The sequence below is a fragment of the Chelonoidis abingdonii genome, chromosome 2 (genome assembly GCF_003597395.2).
Source record: "Chelonoidis abingdonii isolate Lonesome George chromosome 2, CheloAbing_2.0, whole genome shotgun sequence".
Lineage (NCBI taxonomy): Eukaryota > Metazoa > Chordata > Testudines > Testudinidae > Chelonoidis > Chelonoidis abingdonii.
In genome coordinates, this window is record NC_133770.1 from 1,215,869 (window position 1) to 1,234,396 (window position 18,528).

The window sequence follows — 18,528 nt, forward strand, 5'->3', positions numbered from 1 at the left end:
GTGGGCAGTTCGGGGGGGTATAGCTCCCTCTGGGGGTGGGGAGATTAGTGGGCATTGATCCCTCTTGGAGGGGAGATCGGGGGGGTATTGTTCCCTCTGGGGCTGGGGGCACCGGGGCCCATGGCAGAGCCAGGCTGCTGGAGGCTCAGAGGTGCAGGCCCAGGAGGCGAGGGGTGTAACCCTGAAGAGAGAGCGGCCCCCCGAGAAGGGCTGTCACCCTGATGGGGGTTCCCCCTGGAGACCGTATGGAGCCGAGAGCCGAGTCCTGGGAGTCCAGGACAGGGTGGGCAGAGGACCTGTGAGGAAATGGCACGTGAGGGAGCCGATTCCCGACTGCGCCCAGGGCCGGTGAAAGAGCTGGAGCAGGACAATGGGGTCGGGAACGAGGGGCCAGGCCCAGAGGGGCCCAGGACAGAAGCAGCCTCCAGGCCAGTCGCCCATCTCAGGAGCTGCAGGGGCTCTGGGTGGATGCACCCAGCTGAGCTCTGGTCCGGCCCCTGAGGTTTGCAGCCCCCCGAGAGCAAGGAGCCAGAGGCTTGGACTCCCCCCAGCAGCGTGGCACCCAGCTCCTCAAGCCCACCTGCAGCCCTCTCCCATGGGCCTGGCATCACACCCCGCGTGCCCCACAGCCGCCCCTCACCTGCGTGGCCTGCGCACTGAGCGTGTCGTAGGCGATGGTACCTGCTTCCCAGTTCTTGATCCGCGAGTATCTCGGGGGCTCAATGGGGCGGACGGGCACAGAGCTGGGGGCAGTGGGGCGGGCACAGTCAGCAAGGGGACCCTGTGTGAGAGCTTCACCCACAGCAGCATTCCTCCTGTCTCCAGCAACGCCCCTCCGGTCCCCCCAGAAGCTCCCCTCCTGCCCCACAGCAACACCCCTCTTACCTCCCCAGCAACACCCCTCCTGCCCCCAGTAACACCCCTCCTACCCCCAGCAGCTCCCCGCCTGCTCCCCACAGCAGCTCGCCTCCTGTCCCCCCAGAAACACCCCGCTCTATCGTCCCACCTTATTCCTACCTGTCCACCTGCAGCTGAGCCCTCTGGCTCCCTCACGCAGCTCCCCTCCTGCACTACACAGCAACACACCTCTGGTCGCACCCACGCACAGTACTGCTCACCAGAACCCAATTGCCCGAGCAGATCCATGCCCTGCTCCCCCAGCATCCTTCATCCCAGCAGGCACCCTCCTATCCTCCACCGCCAGTGCTCCTCCTGGCCCAACTAACATACAATAACTACTATGCCCCATAAAACAGCACACGACTCTCGTCCCTCGCAGCTCACACCATCACCTGCTCCCACTAGCTGCACCCTCTCTGAGGCGGATTGTGTCGAGGAGCAGGAGGAGCTCTCCCTCAGTCGGTGCAAGCCAACCTCCAGAGCAAGCATTTGCACTGAGTGGTGGGCTGCAAGGGGAGGGTCAGGCGCTCAGTGGGGTGCGTAGGGGAGGGTCAGGCAGTCATGATGGCGGTCATGGGAGGGGCAGGCAATCAAATGGGTGGTGCAGTAAAGAGGTAGGGTACAGGGGCTCATGGGGGGTGCCTGTTAGAGCGAGCGGGCAAGGGTCAGCATGGGAGCGCTGTCAGAGGTGCAGAGCCGGGCAGTGGCGGGATTGCTGTAGGGGGAGGGTCTCAAGGACAGTCATAGACTGGGGGGATGTCGGGTGGTCAGGCGGGGTCAGCGGGGGATACTCGTACGGGGGGGGCGACACTGGGGTCGCACGGAGGTTCTGTCTCTCACACCGATCTCTGGGACACTTTTCTGGTGTCCATCACGCAGCATCTGGGCATCTCCTCGCTGTCCGGGCTCTGCTCCCTGGAGCCCAGGGAGCAGGGCCGGGCTGTCACCCCCTGGCCCAGGGGCCCGTGGGAGCATGTGACAGAGCAGGAACTGGTGCCCAGCACCCCTGAGTGCCAGCCCAGGGCCAGGGCCTGGGAAAATGGGGCTGTGGGCAGGGCAGGGCAGCTCACCCCGGTGTCCCCTCAGCCCTTACCTGGCCTTGGCGCAGCCGGCGCCGTCCTCGGGCACGGAGCCCCTCTGCCGGGAGCAGAGGCTGAAGGCACAGGTGCGCGCGGGCTCGTGCAGCACTCCCTGCAGGTTCCCCATCGCGCCACGACTGAGCCCTGGGTCGACTGAGCTCCGGGCCGGGACCGGCAACAGTCACTTCCTCTGCAGGGGACGAACCGGGAACCTTTGAGTGACTCCCACGCCCCTGCCCAGCACACAATGGGGAGGGGTGGGCATGGGGCCAGGACTCCTGGGTTGTAGCCCTGCCCTGTGGGGCAGTGCAGCTAGTGGTTAGAGCAGGAGGGTGTGGGGCTGGGAGCCAGGACTCCTGGGTTCTAGCCCAGCCCTGGGAGCAGGGGTCTAGTGGTAAGAGTGGGGGTGGGGCAGCAGTCAGGACTCCTGGGTTCTCTCCCAGCTCTACACCTGATTCCCCATCTGTGCAGCAGATTAGCTGGTCCCTGGGGCAGGGCTACACTGCTCAGCGAGGCCAGGACACGCGGGCCAGGCTTCCTCCCCTCCTGCAGCCCTGCTGGCATAGGCAGCTGAGTCGGAGCCAGGGCGTCCCCCTGGGGCTGAGGTGTCGGGAAAGCCCAGGGCCCCGCAGCCAGTGTGGGTCGGCTGAATGCTGCACGCGCGCCCCCGGAAAGGACCTACCCCTAAGCCACATATCCCATGTCCAGCCCCCAGCGCCCCCAGCGCAGGGTGGTGCCGGCCCATGTCTGCAGGCCCCACACCCCCCTGTGCCTAGCCCCGAGTGCCCTCAGCACAGGGCAGTGCCGGCCCATGTCTGCAGGCCCCACACCCCCTGTGCCTAGCCCCAAACCGCAGCAGTGCTGGCCCATGTCTGCAGGCCCCACACTCCCCGTGTCCAGCCCCGAACCCCAGCAGTGCCGGTCTGAGTCTGCAGGCTCCACACCCCCGTGCCCAGCCCTAAGCCCCGGCAGTGCCAGCCCGTGTCTGCAGGCCCCACACTCCCAGGGGCCAGCCCCGAACCCCAGCAGTGCTGGCCTGAGTCTGCAGGCTCCACACCCCCGTGCCCAGCCCCAACCCCGGCAGTGCCAGCCCTTGTCTGCAGGCCCCACATCCACTGTGTCCAGCACCGAACCCCAGCAGCGCCGGCCCGTGTCTGCAGGCTCCACACCCCTGTGCCCAGCCTCAAGCCCTGGCAGTGCCAGCTCCTGTCTGCAGGCCTCACACCCCCAATCTCAGCAGCGCCAGCCTCTGTCTGCTGGTCCCTCCCCCCCGTGTCCAGCCCCAAACACCCTCAGCGCAGGGCAGCGCCGGCCTGTGTCTGCAGACCCCACACAGCCCACACCTGGGGCTGGGGTGACTGGCTTGAATCCCCAGGGGCTGCCTGGTCCCTGTAGGGCCTGGCCCCAGAGCCCGGAGGGACTGGTGCCTGGCTGTGAGTGGCAGAAGGGGGACAGGGATGCAGCCCCCACCATGCTGCTTCAGGATCCCCCACTGGCTGCGGGGCCTCGGCTTGGCCTGAGACTGGTGGGGGTTCCCAGCCACATGGCTGCTGCCCAGCTGCCCCTTCCACAGAGCCCTCATGGGCTCTAGTCTTAGAATCACAGGATATCAGGGTTGGAAGGGACCTCAGGAGGTAGCAGGACCAATCCCCATTGTCTTCTCCCCAGGGAAACAGGGTTGCCTGGGCCTCTTCTGTCCTCTGGCCCCTCTGGCTGGAACCGGCTGGTCAGGTCACCGGGGTCCTCTCCCCACAGCCCATTGTCCTCCCACTGGCCAGAATCGGCTGTGGCTGAGACTCCTGAGCTGGGCCACCCGATCACTAGGTCACCGGTTATTGGGGTCTCCGTCCTCCAGGTCATCAGCCAGGGTCCCAAATTCCCTCTCCAGGCCTCTGTACCAACAAACTCCCTCTCCCCTCCCCTCCCCTCGTTAAACCAGTAACACCCAGGGACACTGAGTCCCACCCCCTCTGCATGCAGCCCACTGGAAAACACGGAAAAAACAAGAAAATCCCCCACTTTGTCACAGGCACATTCTCCTTCCCCAGTCACACAGCTTGGGATCTCATTTCCCTTGTCCCAGCACACAGGGCTGTTCACAGACAACTGCTTGGAGACCCTCCCTCCACAGGCAAGTCAATACCCCTGACAGACACAGGCACATTACCTTCACTGTCACAATTCTCCACACAGGAAACAGGTAAGGGATAGGGACACTCATCTTCCACTGTCCTTGTCTTACCAAACTGCTGACTAGACCAAGCCAGCAGCTCACCAGGCTGCCTAGGCCCATCCAAACTTTCCCTGCCTTCCTCTCCCTTGTCCCAGCACCCAGGGCTGATTACAGACAAATACTGGGAGAGTCGGACAGCTTCCTTACCAGGTAAACTGCTGTTCTCCACACTACACTGAGCTACCTCCAGCAAATCACAGTCACTTTTTTCCGGTTCCCTTTTACGAGTGTACCGGCCAACAATCCATCACCCATCACAAATCTACCCTTTCCTTCCTCAGTTCAGGCTTTACCCTCACCGGAATGGGCGCCTCCCCCGCCCTGGAACAGTCTCAGCCTCAGACTCTCCCTGACCTCACCCCTCCGGCTCCCTGGGCATTGGCATTATTCTGGTTATAGATTTGTAGATTTGAAAGCCAGAAGGGACCATTCTGACCATCCTGCATGACAAAGGACAGAGACAACTTCTGATGATAACTTCTGGATGAGCTTTGCACTGGTCTTCAAGGCTGAGGATGTGAGGGGGATTCCCACACCTGAGCCATTCTTGTTAGGTGACAAATCTAAGGAACTGTCCCAGATTGAGGTATCAGTAGAGGAGGTTGGGGAACAAATTGATAAATTAAACAGCAATAAGTCACCCAACAGTTCTGAAGGAACTCAAATGTGAAATTGCAGCACTACTAACCATAGTCTGTAACCTATCATTTAAATCAGCGTCTGTGCCACATGACTGGAGGAGAGCTAGTGTGATGCCAATTTTTTACAAGGGCTCCAGGGGTGATCCAGGCATTTACAGGCTGGTAGCCTGACTTCAGTACCGGGCAAACTGGTTGAAACTGTAGGAAAGGATAAAATGATCAAACACAGAGATGAACATGATTTGTTGGGGAAGAGTTAGCATGGTTTTTGTAAAGGGAAATCATGTCTCACCAATCTACCAGAATTCTTTGATGGGGTCAACAAGCATGTGGACAAAGGAGATCCAGTGGATACAGTGTACTTAGATTTTTAGAAAGCCTTTGACAAGGTCCCTCACCAAAGGCTCTTACGCAAAGTAAGCTGTCATGGAAATAGAGGGAAGGTCCTCTCATGGATCAGTAACTGGCTAAAAGATAGGAAACAAAGGGTAGGAATAAATCTTAAATTTTCAGAATGGAGAGAGGTAAATAGCAGTGTCCCCCGCAGATTTGTACTAGGACCAGTGTTGCTCAAATGATCTGGAGTTAAAATGATGGGGTCTAAGTTAGCTGTTACCACTCCAGAAAGATCTTGGAGTCATTGTGGATAGTTCTCTGAAAACATCCACTCACTGTGCAGGAGCAGTCAAAAAAGCAAACAGAATGTTGGGAAAGAGATAGATAATAAGACAGAAAACCGGCACATCTTGAGTACTGCATGCGGATGTGGTCACCCCATCTCAAAAAAGATATATTGGAATTGGAAAAGGTTCAGAAAAGGGCAAAAAAATGATAAGGGGTATGGAACAGCTGCTGTGTGAGGAGATATTAATAAAACTGGAACTGTTTACCTTAGAAATGAGACAACTGAGGGGGGATATGACAGAGATCTGTAAAATCATGACTGGTGTGCAGAAAGTAAATAAGGAAGTGTTATTTACTCCATCTCATAGCACAAGAACTAGGGATCACCCAATGAAATGAATGGGCAGCAGGTTTAAAACAAACAAAAGGAAGTCTTTTTTCACACAACGCACAGTCAACCTGTGGAACTCCTTGCCAGGGGATGTTGTGAAGGGCCACGACTGTAACGGGTTCTGTGACATTATTGACATAAACTGTCACCATATAGATCATTGTTGCAACCAAGGTCCTATAATTGCACCAAATCTTGTACAAAGAAGGTCATGTGAGGTGTCTATGAAAAGGTTGTAATTTGCTGGCTATGATTATGCTGTCTGTATGTGTGTATCATTTTTGTATTTAAGTTATGCATATTGGTTATGTACTGGTATCTCAGTCTGTTTGATTCTAAGTAGCCTCAGTGAAGCATTTGGTCAGCTTCTTGAGAAAGGACTATTCTCAGTAAGTGCCTAATCAAGAAACACTTAATGGACAATGGACCTTGGGAGACTCCAATCCACATCTGATGAGCCTTCCTGGGAATGTTCAAGGTAGCATGTGAGCAATGGCTGCTCTATCTGCAAACTGAGTCATATATGGACATGTGACTTGCCCATGTGACTCCAAACTCCATCTTGCTGCTGTGATTTTCCACAGTAAGAACAAGTCCTTCCACAAGGCAGAGGAGATAAAAGGCCCTGGAAACCCCTCCATTTTATCTTCAATCCTGCTTCTGACCTCTGGAGGAACCTTACTTCAAACTGAAGCTCTGAACACAGGACTGAATGACCCATCCCCGCTGGGGATGTTCCAGAGACTTGATTTGAACCTGCAGTTCATTCCATCACTGCTACAAGCCTGAACCAGGAACTTTGCCATCACTGGATGTAATTGATTCCATTTAACCAATTCTAGATCTCATCTCTATCTTTTTCCTTTGATGAATAAACCTTTAGATTTTAGATTCTAAAGGATTGGCCACAGCGTGATTTGTGGGTAAGATCTGATGTGTATATTGACCTGGGTCTGGGGCTTGGTCCTTTGGGATCGAGAGAACCTTTTTCTTTTACTGGGGCATTGGTTTTCATAACCATTCATCCCCAGGACGTGTGGGACTGGTGGTGATACTGGGAGACTGGAGTGTCTAAGGGAATTGCTTGTGTGACTTGTAGTTGGCCAGTGGGGTGGAGCGAAGTCCTCTCTGGCTGGCTGGTTTGGTGTGATAAAGGACATCCAGCCTGAGGCTGTGACTGCCCTGCTCTGAGCAATTTGTCCTGAATTGATATTCTCAGTTGTGTCCTGCCAGTGGCCACATTGTTACAGGTTCAAAAAAGAACTAGATGAGTTCATGGAGGAGAGGTCCACCACTGGGGGTTAGCCAGGATGGGCAGGGATGGGGTCCCTAGTCTCTGTTTGCCAGAAGCTGGGAATGGGCCATGAGGACGGATCACTCCAAAATTGTCCTGTTCTGTTCATTCCCTCTGAGGCACCTGGCACTGGCCTCGTCAGCAGACAGGATACTGGGCTAGATGGATCTTTGGGCTGACCCAGAGTGACTGTTCTTACAGTCAGTAACAGAGGGGTAGCCATGTTAGTCTGGATCTGTAAAAGCAGCAAAGAGTCTTGTGGCACCTTATAGACTAACAGACGCTTTGGAGCATGAGCTTTCGTGGGTGAATACCCACTTCGTCGGATGCATTCGACCAAGTGGGGATTCACCCATGAAAGCTCATGCTCCAAAACCTCTGTTAGTCTATAAGGTGCCACAAGACTCTTTGCTGCTCTTACAATCAGTGCAGTCCCTCACACTGTTCCCAGTCTGAGCTTCCCTGCCCCCTACACTGCCCCCCATGTTGCCCCCCAGCTTGGGCCTCCCTGCACCCCATGGCAGTGCCCCACCCAGTGCCTGGAATCGATGTTGCTGACCTTGTGCCCAGGGTCCCTCCCTGCCCCCTTGGGCTGGGCATCCCGCTCTCTGTGCCCCTCCCATGGGCGCCCCACTGGGATGCCCCTGCCCTTCCCAGCTCTGGGATTGTGGCTTATGTGGGTGGGGACAGCTGCTGGGCAAGGCTTTGCTGGAGCAGGGTTGGAGGCCTTTGCTGAGGCAGGGGTAGGGAGGCTGTAGGGGGCGGGGGCTGTGCTGACAGCCCTGCCCCCACCCTTCCAGCGGGCCCATGCGTTGTTCCCGATCTGCAGACGGGAAGCCGCGCCCGGATCACCCACAGGGAGGTTTCCTTCCTGAGCCTTGAGAGGAATAACGCAAAAGGCAGGAGGAGGGAAGTGGAGGATGAGGGGCGCTGCAGGGCAGGGACTGGCAGACCCAGGAGGGGAAGGCAAGGAGCAGAGCAGCAGGGCTGGGGGGGAGCAGCATGGTGGGGCATCCAAGCTCAAGCATCAAACATCCAGGGTCTGGCCCCCAAACCACGACCGGCTTTGAAATGGGGTGATTTTTCTCCTACCATTCCGGTCGGTTCTTTCTCTTCATCTGCTGGCTGGAGCCCTGGGGGCTGCTTATCCGTGGGCAGGGCCAGCAGTGTCACGGTGTGACCCAGTGGGAATGTTTTGAAACACTGTGTGTGCCTCAGTTTCCCCTATGTGCCGCATTGTTCTCTAGTGAGTGAAAAGGGAGTGGCTGCTCTCGGGGCAGGTGTGAACAGCGCTGGGTTTCTGGGGCTTGGGCCCCACATCAGTGGAGCTTTTGAGAAGATCATGGCAAATCCAAGCACCAGGACTTTGCCACAGACCAGAGAGATCTGGACCCCCCACCCCCTTCTGCAGGGGCTGAGCCACATTCCCCAGCTCATGACCAGAGGACTGGGGGTGGAGTGAGGTAGGGGATACGTGGGGCTGTGGGAAGCAGTTGGGGCCCATCTGGGAACTGACCAAGGAGGCCGCACAGACAGACAGACGGAGCCGGACCCGAGGGTTCCCCACACCCGGGCTGGGCTCGGGGCTGGCCAGGACGGAACCTGCTTCACCCTTCACTGCCCCAGCCTGCCCGATGGGCCCCTAGGCCGGGCGCCAGCTAACGAGTGAACCCGGCTGTGCCCACGCTGGGAGTGGCCCTGCCGGGGCTGGGCGAGGGGCCCTGATCCCTGCGAGTGGCTGAGTCTCCCTCAGTGGCTGTCTCGGGGGACTCGCTGACCGGAGCTCACGGGGGGCGGGGGGGCTGCAGGCTTAGAGGGCCAGTCTAGGGGGTGGTGAGGCCGCGTGGCTCACCCTGGAGGCAGAGCAGGACCCCCAGCGGGGCTGGGCCAGTGAAGGGGCCTCCCAGAGACCATCCCAAAGCTGGGAGCGCAGCCCCGAGCCTGTGGGTCTTTGGCACCCCTCCCCCAAGCCCCAGGGCTTCTCCAGATTACCCTCCCATGCCCCAAAGCACCCTCTGGCCCTGTGGGTCTGTGACACATGGCCCCACAGGTGCTGTGCCTTGGACTGCAGACAGCCCCCGGGAGGAACCCCTCAGCTGTCCTGCCCCAAGGGTCTGTGACGTTACTGACATGAACTGGGACTGTATAGATCACTGCTGCAACCAAGGTCCTGTAAAGGTACCAAATCTTGTATAAAGGGGGTCAAATAAAGTATGTAAGACAAGGTTATGGTTTGCTGGTTATGGTTATGCTGTCTGGGTGCATGTATCAGTTTTGTATTTAAAGTTATAAGTATTAGCTCTGTACTGTCTGTATTTCAAATTTGTGCTGTGCTTCTGGGTGACACGCAAGACAAGTTGGTGTCAGCTCTGCTTAGCCTGCTTGATGGCCCATTGAGGACCATCAGCTACACAAGTGACCCACTGAGAGAAGCAGATACGCCTTTGTGATGCAGTAGGAACTGTCTGTGTGGGGGATGGGAGAGCCAGGGATGTCTTTAGATGAGGGACAGGATCTAAGCCTGTAACCTGAGCCAGGTGTAAGCTGGAAAGGAAGGGGCCGGCTGGAGGGGGTTAGTTCAGTTTCGGTTTTGGGCTGTGTGGGCGGAATTCAGGGTATCCTAAGCTGGGATCCAAAGACCCTGAACCCCCACAAGGACTTGATTGAGGGGTCCTGACTGTGCCTGCAAGCTCTGCTGTAACCTGCGTTCCTGTTGTCCATTAAACCTTCTGTTTTACTGGCTGGCTGAGAGTCACTGTGAGTCCCAGGAAGAGGGGTGCAGGGCCAGACTCCCCCACACTCCGTGACAACTGGTGGCAGTGGTGGGATATACTGCACCCCGTGGACGGCGCTTCCTGCAGTAAGTGACTGGGGAGCAGTAAAACGAAGGGGTGATTAACCCCTGGGAGTGTGTGCCCAGTGAGAAGGACTTTGCAGTAACAGGGTCCCCCGGGGGATTGCAGCGAGCGGTCCCAGGGGCGGAGGAGTCTGCAGCTCGACCCTGGCAGAGAGGTGGTGACCTCAAGAAGGGCTGGTGCACTAGGGGTCCCCCGGAAACCGTGGGGAGCGGCGAGCACCCCGACCTGTGAGTGGCCAGCAGGAAGATGTATGCCAAGCGGCGCAAGTGTGACCTGCTGGAGCTGTGCAAGCAGAGGGGGCTGCACACAGGGAGACTGACCAAGGACCAGCTGATTGCCCAGCTGGAGGAGGGAGACCGCATGAAAGAACGAAGCCCTGTCTCTGAGGGAAGCAACATGGCAGATGCAGCGCAGGCACCAGTGTCTGTCCCCGCTGGGAGTGGTGAGCCGGCGGCTGAGGGCTTCCCGAGACCTCCCTTTCCTAGGCCTAGGGGAAGGGCGAGGAGGAGCCCAGCGAATACCGAGGGCACCGTGACCCCCCCGGCCAGCAGGGGATCGTCCCGGCGACACTCGGCATCTGTGGAGCGGAAGCGGCTGGAATGGGAGAAAGAGCTAAAACTGAGAGAGCTGGAGGATCGTGAGAGAGAGAGAGAACATGACCGGGAGGAGAAAGAGAGACTGTGTTGTCATGAGCTGAAACTGGCGAGGCTGAGGGGCCGCGGGCCTCCGGCTGCGGTGAGTGAGGGGGGGCCCAGGACTGTGCAGAGCTTTGATAAGTGCATCCTGGCCCAGCATAAGGAGGGGGAGGACATGGATGACTTCCTGGATGCCTTTGAGACGGCCTGCGAGCTGCACCAGGTAGATCCTGCGGTCAGGCTCTGAGTTCTCACCCGCTTACTGGACCCCAAGGCTGTGGCATTGTACCGCCAGCTGGGAGAGGAGGAGAAAGGGAACTATGAACTATTCAAGCAGGCCCTGCTGCACGAGTTTGGGCTGACTCCTGAGATGTACCGGGAGAGGTTCCGGAGTCAGTATAAAACCCCTGAGGTCTCATATCTGCAGCTAGCTGTCCGCGTAGAGGGATACGCCAGCAAGTGGGCAGATGGGACCCAGACGAAGAGGGACCTGGTTAAACTGCTGATACTGGAGCAACTGTATGAGCGGTGCCCATCCGACCTGAGGCTTTGGTTGAGGGACCAAAACCCAGAGAACCCGCGACATGCAGGGTGGCTGGCCGATGAGTTTGTGAAGTGCCGGTCGCGGGTGCCAGGGAGGAGTCCCAAAGGAACAGGCCCACCGTGATGCAGAGAGAGAGTCATCCTGGGACCTCCCAAAGGGGGAATAGGGAGAACCCCCTCCCAAGGGGAACCTCCAGTGTCAGGGACAATCGACCAGGGACCCACGGAACATGAGCTGCTATCAATGTGGCCAGAGGGGCTACATATTGTCCCAGTGCCCCAGACTCAAAGACAGACTGAGCAGGCCGACCCCACACTGGGTTAACTTGGTAGAGACCCAGCTGGGCAAGGGGCAGCGTTCGCAGGAAAGGGGGGCTGGCCGCGTACCGCCTGCGAAAGAGGGAGGAGGGCCCCAGGTCAGCTCCTCTGGGGAGGCTGGATGCTCCAGGCTCTGAGTTTTTGGTTTAGAGGGTAGGCGCGGGAATGCCCCTCTGAAAAGAGTGCCTTATTCCCCTGCAGGTAGTAGATGGGAGGGAGGTTACTGGAACACGGGCGCAGAAGTGACGCTGGCCTGGCCTGAGTTGGTGGCCCCAGATCAGATGGTGCCTGACACCTACCTGACCCTGATGGGTGTGGACGGGACCCCATTCAAGGTGTCTGTGGTGAGGGTACACCTGAAGTGGGGGGCCAAGGAGGGCCCCAAGGACATGGGGGTACACCCACATTTGCCCACAGACGTGTTAATGGGGGGGGACCTGGAGGTCTGGCCAAGCAACGTAGTCAGAGTAGGCGCAGGGCACTGCGCCCTGACAACGGGGAAGGTACTCGGCCCGAGGCGCAGGACCCTAACCTAGTGGGGAGGGAATGCCCAGGGACACGGCTCAGAGAGGCTGTGGCCTCAGACCCAGCCAGCAAGAGAAAAGGAAGGTCCACATCCTGTCCAGCTGCTGATTCCAGCCGAGTTGAGAAAGATCCTCCTCCTGCGGAAAGCCCAGGAGCCGGGCTAACCTCAATGCGTATAACCATGGATGATTGCAAGGAGTTCTGTGAGAAGGTTCCGTACCGAGAATGCTCCCAGGACAGTAAGTTCGTTGCGGGATAGGAGCAAGCTGTGGTCCCCCGAGAAGTTTGCCACAAATAACTTACCTGGCCCATGCTCCCTCGCAGGGCACCAGGGGAATCCGACACAGGCAGATGCTGCATAACTTTACTGCTGGGTCTTTACCCAGCCGACAGTAACTGCCATCGTGACCCCTGCAGAATGGGAAGGCCAGACAAGGAAAGCGCTTTGAGCCTTTACCATCATGAAGAACTTCAAAGGTGGCCATCGCATAGTGGATCTCCAGCAAGCGACCCTCGGGGAAAATACATCTGTGGTGGTGATTTCCCCATCGACCGAGCGTGACTGTCCTCTCTCGGAAGACACTGGGCAGATGCGCTATGCTACAATATTTCAGCTGGGTGGGTCCAAGGAAGTCTTACGACCAGGGGTCCAAACTTCATGTTGCCTGCTCGTGTGTTGGGAGAGATGTGGTCCGGCACACTGGGCCTCAGCGTATCACCCCCAGTTCCAACAGGCTGGTGAGAAAGGTCAAGACGCTGAGATGATGTAAAAATTATGAAGCATCCCCGCAGACCGGGACAAGTACTTACTCACCTCTGTTCGCATGCAGGAGGTCACAGAATTCCTAACCGCGGGTTTTTTTCAACCTTTCGACTTTATTGAATGGCGTAAGTGCGCCATGAACCGAATGAGAAAAAATGGAGAGTAGCCCTCCCAATGAGAGTCAGTGGTGGAGTATGTTTCTGACCCTTCTGGAAAGATGCCGACTGATGGTCTGGCGCAGGAGATCTGGCCCCGACCAGAGGAACAGAACGTCTGTATTGACACATGCGGAGCCCGCGCCTTCCCGCACCAGGATCAGTGATGTTCTTCAATCCTCTGAGTGAGAAACAAACTCAGTGCCTGGAAGGCCTTTCAAGTTATAGCCTAAATGAGTAAACTATGTGTGGAGCTGTCAACGGCGCACATCACCGGTGTAACATGTAAATATGAACCATACATGACAGGGGAATGTGGATGTTGGCGCTGTGACATTGGAGGGACAGGAGATGACTTTAGTGATCTAATTCTCTGGAACAAACTGGTTCCCCCTGGAGCGATTCCCTCTCTGATTCAGACCCGGCCCAGCAAGGCTGGATCAGAGGGGTGCTGCCATCTATACACGACAGCTTTTTCCAACCAGCCTGGACGCACTAATTGACTGTCCACCAGTGGAGACGGTCACATCCACCTAATGCTCCCTGTTTCGGGTCATGGTAAAAACTGCCCAGGATCTGAAAGAGAGGTCGGACAGCTGTCTATTGGGGTATCCAGCAGTCTTCCAGCTTGGGCCTCGCATGGTGCTGTCCCAAGAAGATGGGTCGATCCGGTTCTGTGTGGACTATCGAAAGTTCATGCCATCCCGTATCTAATGTACCCATGCCCGGCCTGACGAGCTCCTAGAAACTGCGAGGCGCTCGTACCTCACCACCATGGATCTTACAAAGGCTCTGAGTGCCGCTGGACGAAGAGATGCCAGGCTGAAATCGGCCTTTATCACCCCTCTGGGGCTCTACGAGTTTCTGACCCTGCCCTTTGGCCTCAAGGGAGCGCCGGCCACCTTCCAGCGCTGGTGGATCAGCTACCGAGGGGGATGGAGAGTTTTGCCGTGGCCTATATTGACGATGTCTGCGTCTTCAGCCGGACCTGGGAGGACCACGTGTCCCAAGTTAAACAAGTGCTGGACCGACTCCGGGAGGCTGGGTTAACGATAAAGGCTGAGAAGTGCAAGGTGGGGATGGCTGAAATATCTTACCTGGGCCATCGGGTGGGGAGCAGCTGCCTGAAGCCGGAACCAGCCAAGGTGGAGGTGATCAGAGACTGGCCTGCTCCACAAACCAAAAAGCAGGTCCAGGCCTTTATTGGGATGGCGGGGTACTATCGAAGGTTTGTACCCCACTTTAGCGCCATAACTGCCCCCATCACTGAGCTGTGCAAGAAGGGGAAGCCAGACAAGGTGATCTGGACCAAGCAGTGCCAGGAGGCCCTCTGGGTGCTGAAGGAGGCTCTGGTTAGTGGCCCAGTTCTGGCAAACCCAGATTTTGACAATCCCTTTATGGTGTTCACTGACACCTCAGACACGGGATTGGGGCGGTGTTAATGCAGGAGGATGAAAAGGGAGAGACACCCCATCGTGTACCTGAGCAAGAAGTTCCTACCCTGGGAGCAGAACTACACGGCCATCGAGAAGGAATGCCTGGCCATGGTGTGGGCCCTTAAGAAACTAGAGCCAAATCTCTTTGGGCGACACTTCACCATGTACACTGACCACTCTCCCCTGACCTGGCTGCACCAATGAAAGGAGCCAACGCCAAGCTCCTGAGGTGGAGCCTGCTCCTGCAGGACTGTGACATGGACGTGGTCCATGTGAAGGGAAGTGCCAACCTGATAGCGGACGCGTTGTCCCGGAGAGAGGGCCCTGAACTTCCCCAGGTCACTGGGCAGAGTGACCCCGCTCAGTTCAGTCTCGAAGGGGGGAGAGATGTGATGGAGTAGGGGCTGTCTGTGTAAGGAATGGGAGAGCAGGGGGTGGCTTTAGGTGAGGGACAGGATCTAAGCCTGTAACCTGAGCCAGGTAGAGGGGGACAGGTGTCAGCACCTTTGCCCGGGAAGCCGGACAAAAGAAAGGGGCCAGCTGGAGGGAGTTTGTTCAGTTTTGGTTTTGAGCTGGGCGGTTGGAATTCAGGGAATCCCAAGCTGGGAACTAAGCTCCCTGAACCCCCAGAAGGACTCGATTGAGGGGTCTTGGTTGTGCCCAAAAGCTCTGCTGTATCCTTCGCTCCTGTTGTCCAATAAACCTTCTGTTTTACTGGCTGGCTGAGAGTCACTGGGAGTCCCAGGAAAAGGGGTGCAGGACTGGACTCTCCCAACCTCTCTGACAGGCTTGTGGCTCAGCAAGGCAGGGACATGCCTATGGACAGAACGCTGAGGTTTTTCCATGCCATGTGCTGGGCAGCTTGTCTTTGGAACAAAGAAAGCAGACACCACATGGCAAGAGACTATAAAAAGCTGCTGCATTTCCTCCATCTTGTCTTCAATCCTGCTTCTTACCTCTGGAGGGACCTTGCTACAAACTGAAGCTCTGAACAAAGGACTGATGACCCATCCCAGTGGGGGATGTTCCAGAGACTTGATTTGAACCTGCAGTTTACTCCATCAGTGCTACAAGTCTGAACCAAGAACTTTGCCATCACTGCACATAATTGATTCCAAGTAACCAATTCTAGCTCTCATCTCTATCTTTTTCCTTTTATGAATAAACCTTTAGATTATAGATTCTAAAGGATTGGCAACAGAGTGATTTGTGGGTAAGATCTGATTTGTCTATTGACCTGGGTCTTGGGCTTGGTCCTTTGGGACCCCCCCCAGTGTTACCCCCAAGGCCGCAGCATCATTCCCATCCCTTGGGCACTGTCCTAGCTGGCATGTCCAGGGTTCTCCCGGCACCGGTGTTAGTCACTCAGTCTCAGTTCCCACACACAGCTCAGAGCAGGGTCATGTCCTCCCTGAGCTCTGGGCAGACTGATGGTACCAGCAGGGGTGCCGTGGGCCCAAGCGAAGGAGTGGGACAGCAGAGCCAGTCTGCAGGGCCAGCCTGGTTCAAATCCCAGGCCTTCCCAAATGCAGTGAAGTCAGTACCTGTAGTGCCCCGCCCACAAACTAGGGCCTTTCCCCACATACCCCTCGGTGGGGCCTTTTCCCCCATGGCTTCTCCAGCTCCAGTTCCTGCTTTGACTGCTTCTGCTGTCAGCTCTCTCCTGTCCATGTCCTGCTGTCTGTGCTGCTCCACCTATAGCTCCAACTCGCGCCACGCAGATCTCTCATGGGGAACTGGGTCTGGAGCACATCCGGCTGCTGCCTCTGTCTCTCTTAGACATTCTGGGAACCCTGCCTACGTGTGGACCCTGCTTCTTGGACTGATCATCTGTCTCCAGCCGAGCAATCAGCTGCACCTTGATGAAATTCCCAGCTCTTGGACCTGTCTCCCTGCCCAGCATTGCGATGACCGTAGGGAGGTGGTTACATGCCAGTTTCCTTTGGCTACCCTTGTTTTACTGCTGCACACCACTTATTGCAAAGTACTCCTGGTGGGGTCAATGTCCCACTTCTGCCACCAGCTGTCATGGCTCCACAGGGTCACCCCTGGGGACAGTCTCTTGGACGAACTCTTCCGTGTGCCAGACCCCACAAGGGTCCAGGCAGGTGACCTCCCCCTGCCTCATGAAATGGAGGCTCTCCCTCCTGCTTTGAGCTGTGAGCTCTTCCCAGGAAGTGCAGCATCTTCCTGAGTATTTGCAGTGTTTATTAGTCAGCTGGACACAGCCTAGGAAGGCCTTGGGGCAGCCCAGAGGACTGAAGGTTAAAGTTCAGACCATCTCAGCCAGCCCCAAGCCCTCTTGGCTGCAGGGAACCCCTTGGCGCAAGCTCTGTCTCTCTGGCCGACCTCCCTGGGCAGGTCCCAGCTTCCCTCAGAAGCTGACACTTCTCATGCTTCTCAGTCCTTTGTTCTCCCACTGGGTCTTTGTTCTGCTTCCCTGCTGTGAGGTGGGGTGAGTCCCTGAGTCCCTGGCACTGCTGGCCTTGTCTCGCTGACCCCCTTGCTGCTCAGGGCCGTTCCACCCAGAGAGGGAGGTGACACCCACCCGCGTATCTCAGCCTGCCCTCCCTCCATGCAGTAACTCTGAAACGTTCAGCAGAAACCGAGGCACACAACATATTACAGAAGATTCCCCCTGGGAATTCAGTGCCCGCCTGGCTGGAGCCAGAGACCTAGGGTGGCTGGAGGGAACAGAGGCTCTCCGTGGTGTTGTGGGATCAGCAGAGACATAGGAACCCAAGAGAGAGCTGTGGTCTCCACAGTGCCTGGCTGGGCCTGGCTCCCGCTCCCGTCGAGCCTGTGTTGAGTCTCCTTTTCCAGGCTGACCTAAGGACTCTTCTGGGCTGGGCTGCGCTTTGCACTTCCCCTGTCTGGCTCTGTCGGGCAGGAGTGGGGAGCCCACCCCCAGCAGCTCTGCTCTGCCAGCAAAGCTCCAGCACAGCCCCAGCCGTGCCAGCAGAGCAGGGCTCCCACGGCTGGAACCAGCGCTGTTCAGGGGAGGGGGGAGTCTGAGCTCCTCCTGTGGGGCTGCGCTGGCATAGAAAGGCCAGGCTAGTCTCTGGCAGACCCCAGCCCAATTCATGGCCCTGACCCAGGCTCGCAGCCCCTTGCCAGGACCCAGCAGCTCTTCCCAGCTGAGCCTGCTCAGGGAAGTAAATGATCCTGAAGGAGCCTAGCTGAAGGCAGATGAGAGCGGTGGCAGCTGTTGGGATGGTGCCAAATTGGTGTGGCCGTACTGAATGAATGGTGAGGACATGGCTTGACATGACTGAACTGCAGAAGAGGATTCTTGGAGCAGAATCCTTCTCTTAGCATCAGGCAGACAGCAGAGGTGAAGCTGACTGGCTCCATGCTGCATGTCTGATCCACACTGATCTTTGGGTCGGTGACTATGTCCCCTTGAAAGCAAACGACCCATATAGAACATCCCGAGTGGCGCATGGGCTGACCGGGGCATCTCGACCCTGTTGAAGGACATCACGCGGGGGGCTGAAGTCAATGATTGATATGGGAGTGAATGTGGGGTAAGGTTCGGTTGGCATCACTCTGCAGTCTCCTCCTAAAGTATCAGTTAGGTACAAATCAGTAACCACACGCCCACTGGGCACACTTGTAAGGCATGTGACTCCTTTGAGGAAAAAGTATAAGAATCAAGCAAAGTAAATTACTGTTGGGGGGATTCCTTAATTGACGCTTGAAGAAGTTACTAACAGAGTACCAAAACCCTGCTCGGTGGGCTCGAGTGGGACTGTGAGCAGAGGGTTTCCAGGCAGCTGAGGCCTGGCCTCGAGGGAATCAGACAGAGCAGGGCTGAGGAGACCAGACCCGGCGAGAAGAAGTCGTCCATGGAATTGGTAACCACCGTCTCTGTTTGCCAGGCAGGGGCTGCGTGAGGCGAGCGCAGGGTGTGTCTGTGTCTGGCTGTGACAGAGACGCTCGCTCCGAGGAACGTATCGCTCTTAATGTCTGACATAAGAGTTCTGTGCTTAATGGACCCCTTCTCCGCTGCTGTAATTCCTTCTCAATACACTGCAGTGTGTGCAAGTTAATGACCGTGGGCGGTTTTCACTGGCGTGACGGTGACCTGCTCCGCTGGGAGCCATTAACCAGCCAATCGGGGCAGTAGCCCC

General features: G+C 57.0%; 2 protein-coding genes across 2 annotated transcripts in view; one reads left to right on the forward strand and one right to left on the reverse strand.

The window, feature by feature from the left end:
• Positions 1–2,512, reverse strand: part of NOS3 (nitric oxide synthase 3) — a 93,148-nt gene extending 90,636 nt beyond the window's left edge. The window contains exons 1-2 of the mRNA XM_075063414.1: positions 1,994–2,512; positions 641–743 (exon numbers count right to left, since the gene is read on the reverse strand). Of these exons, the coding sequence (XP_074919515.1) occupies positions 641–743; positions 1,994–2,106 (216 nt within the window). The 5' untranslated portion in view covers positions 2,107–2,512. The remainder of the gene's footprint in view (positions 1–640; positions 744–1,993) is intronic.
• The window catches only part of FASTK (Fas activated serine/threonine kinase), a 419,919-nt gene that overhangs the window by 370,414 nt on the left and 30,977 nt on the right, over positions 1–18,528 (forward strand). The window lies entirely within an intron of this gene.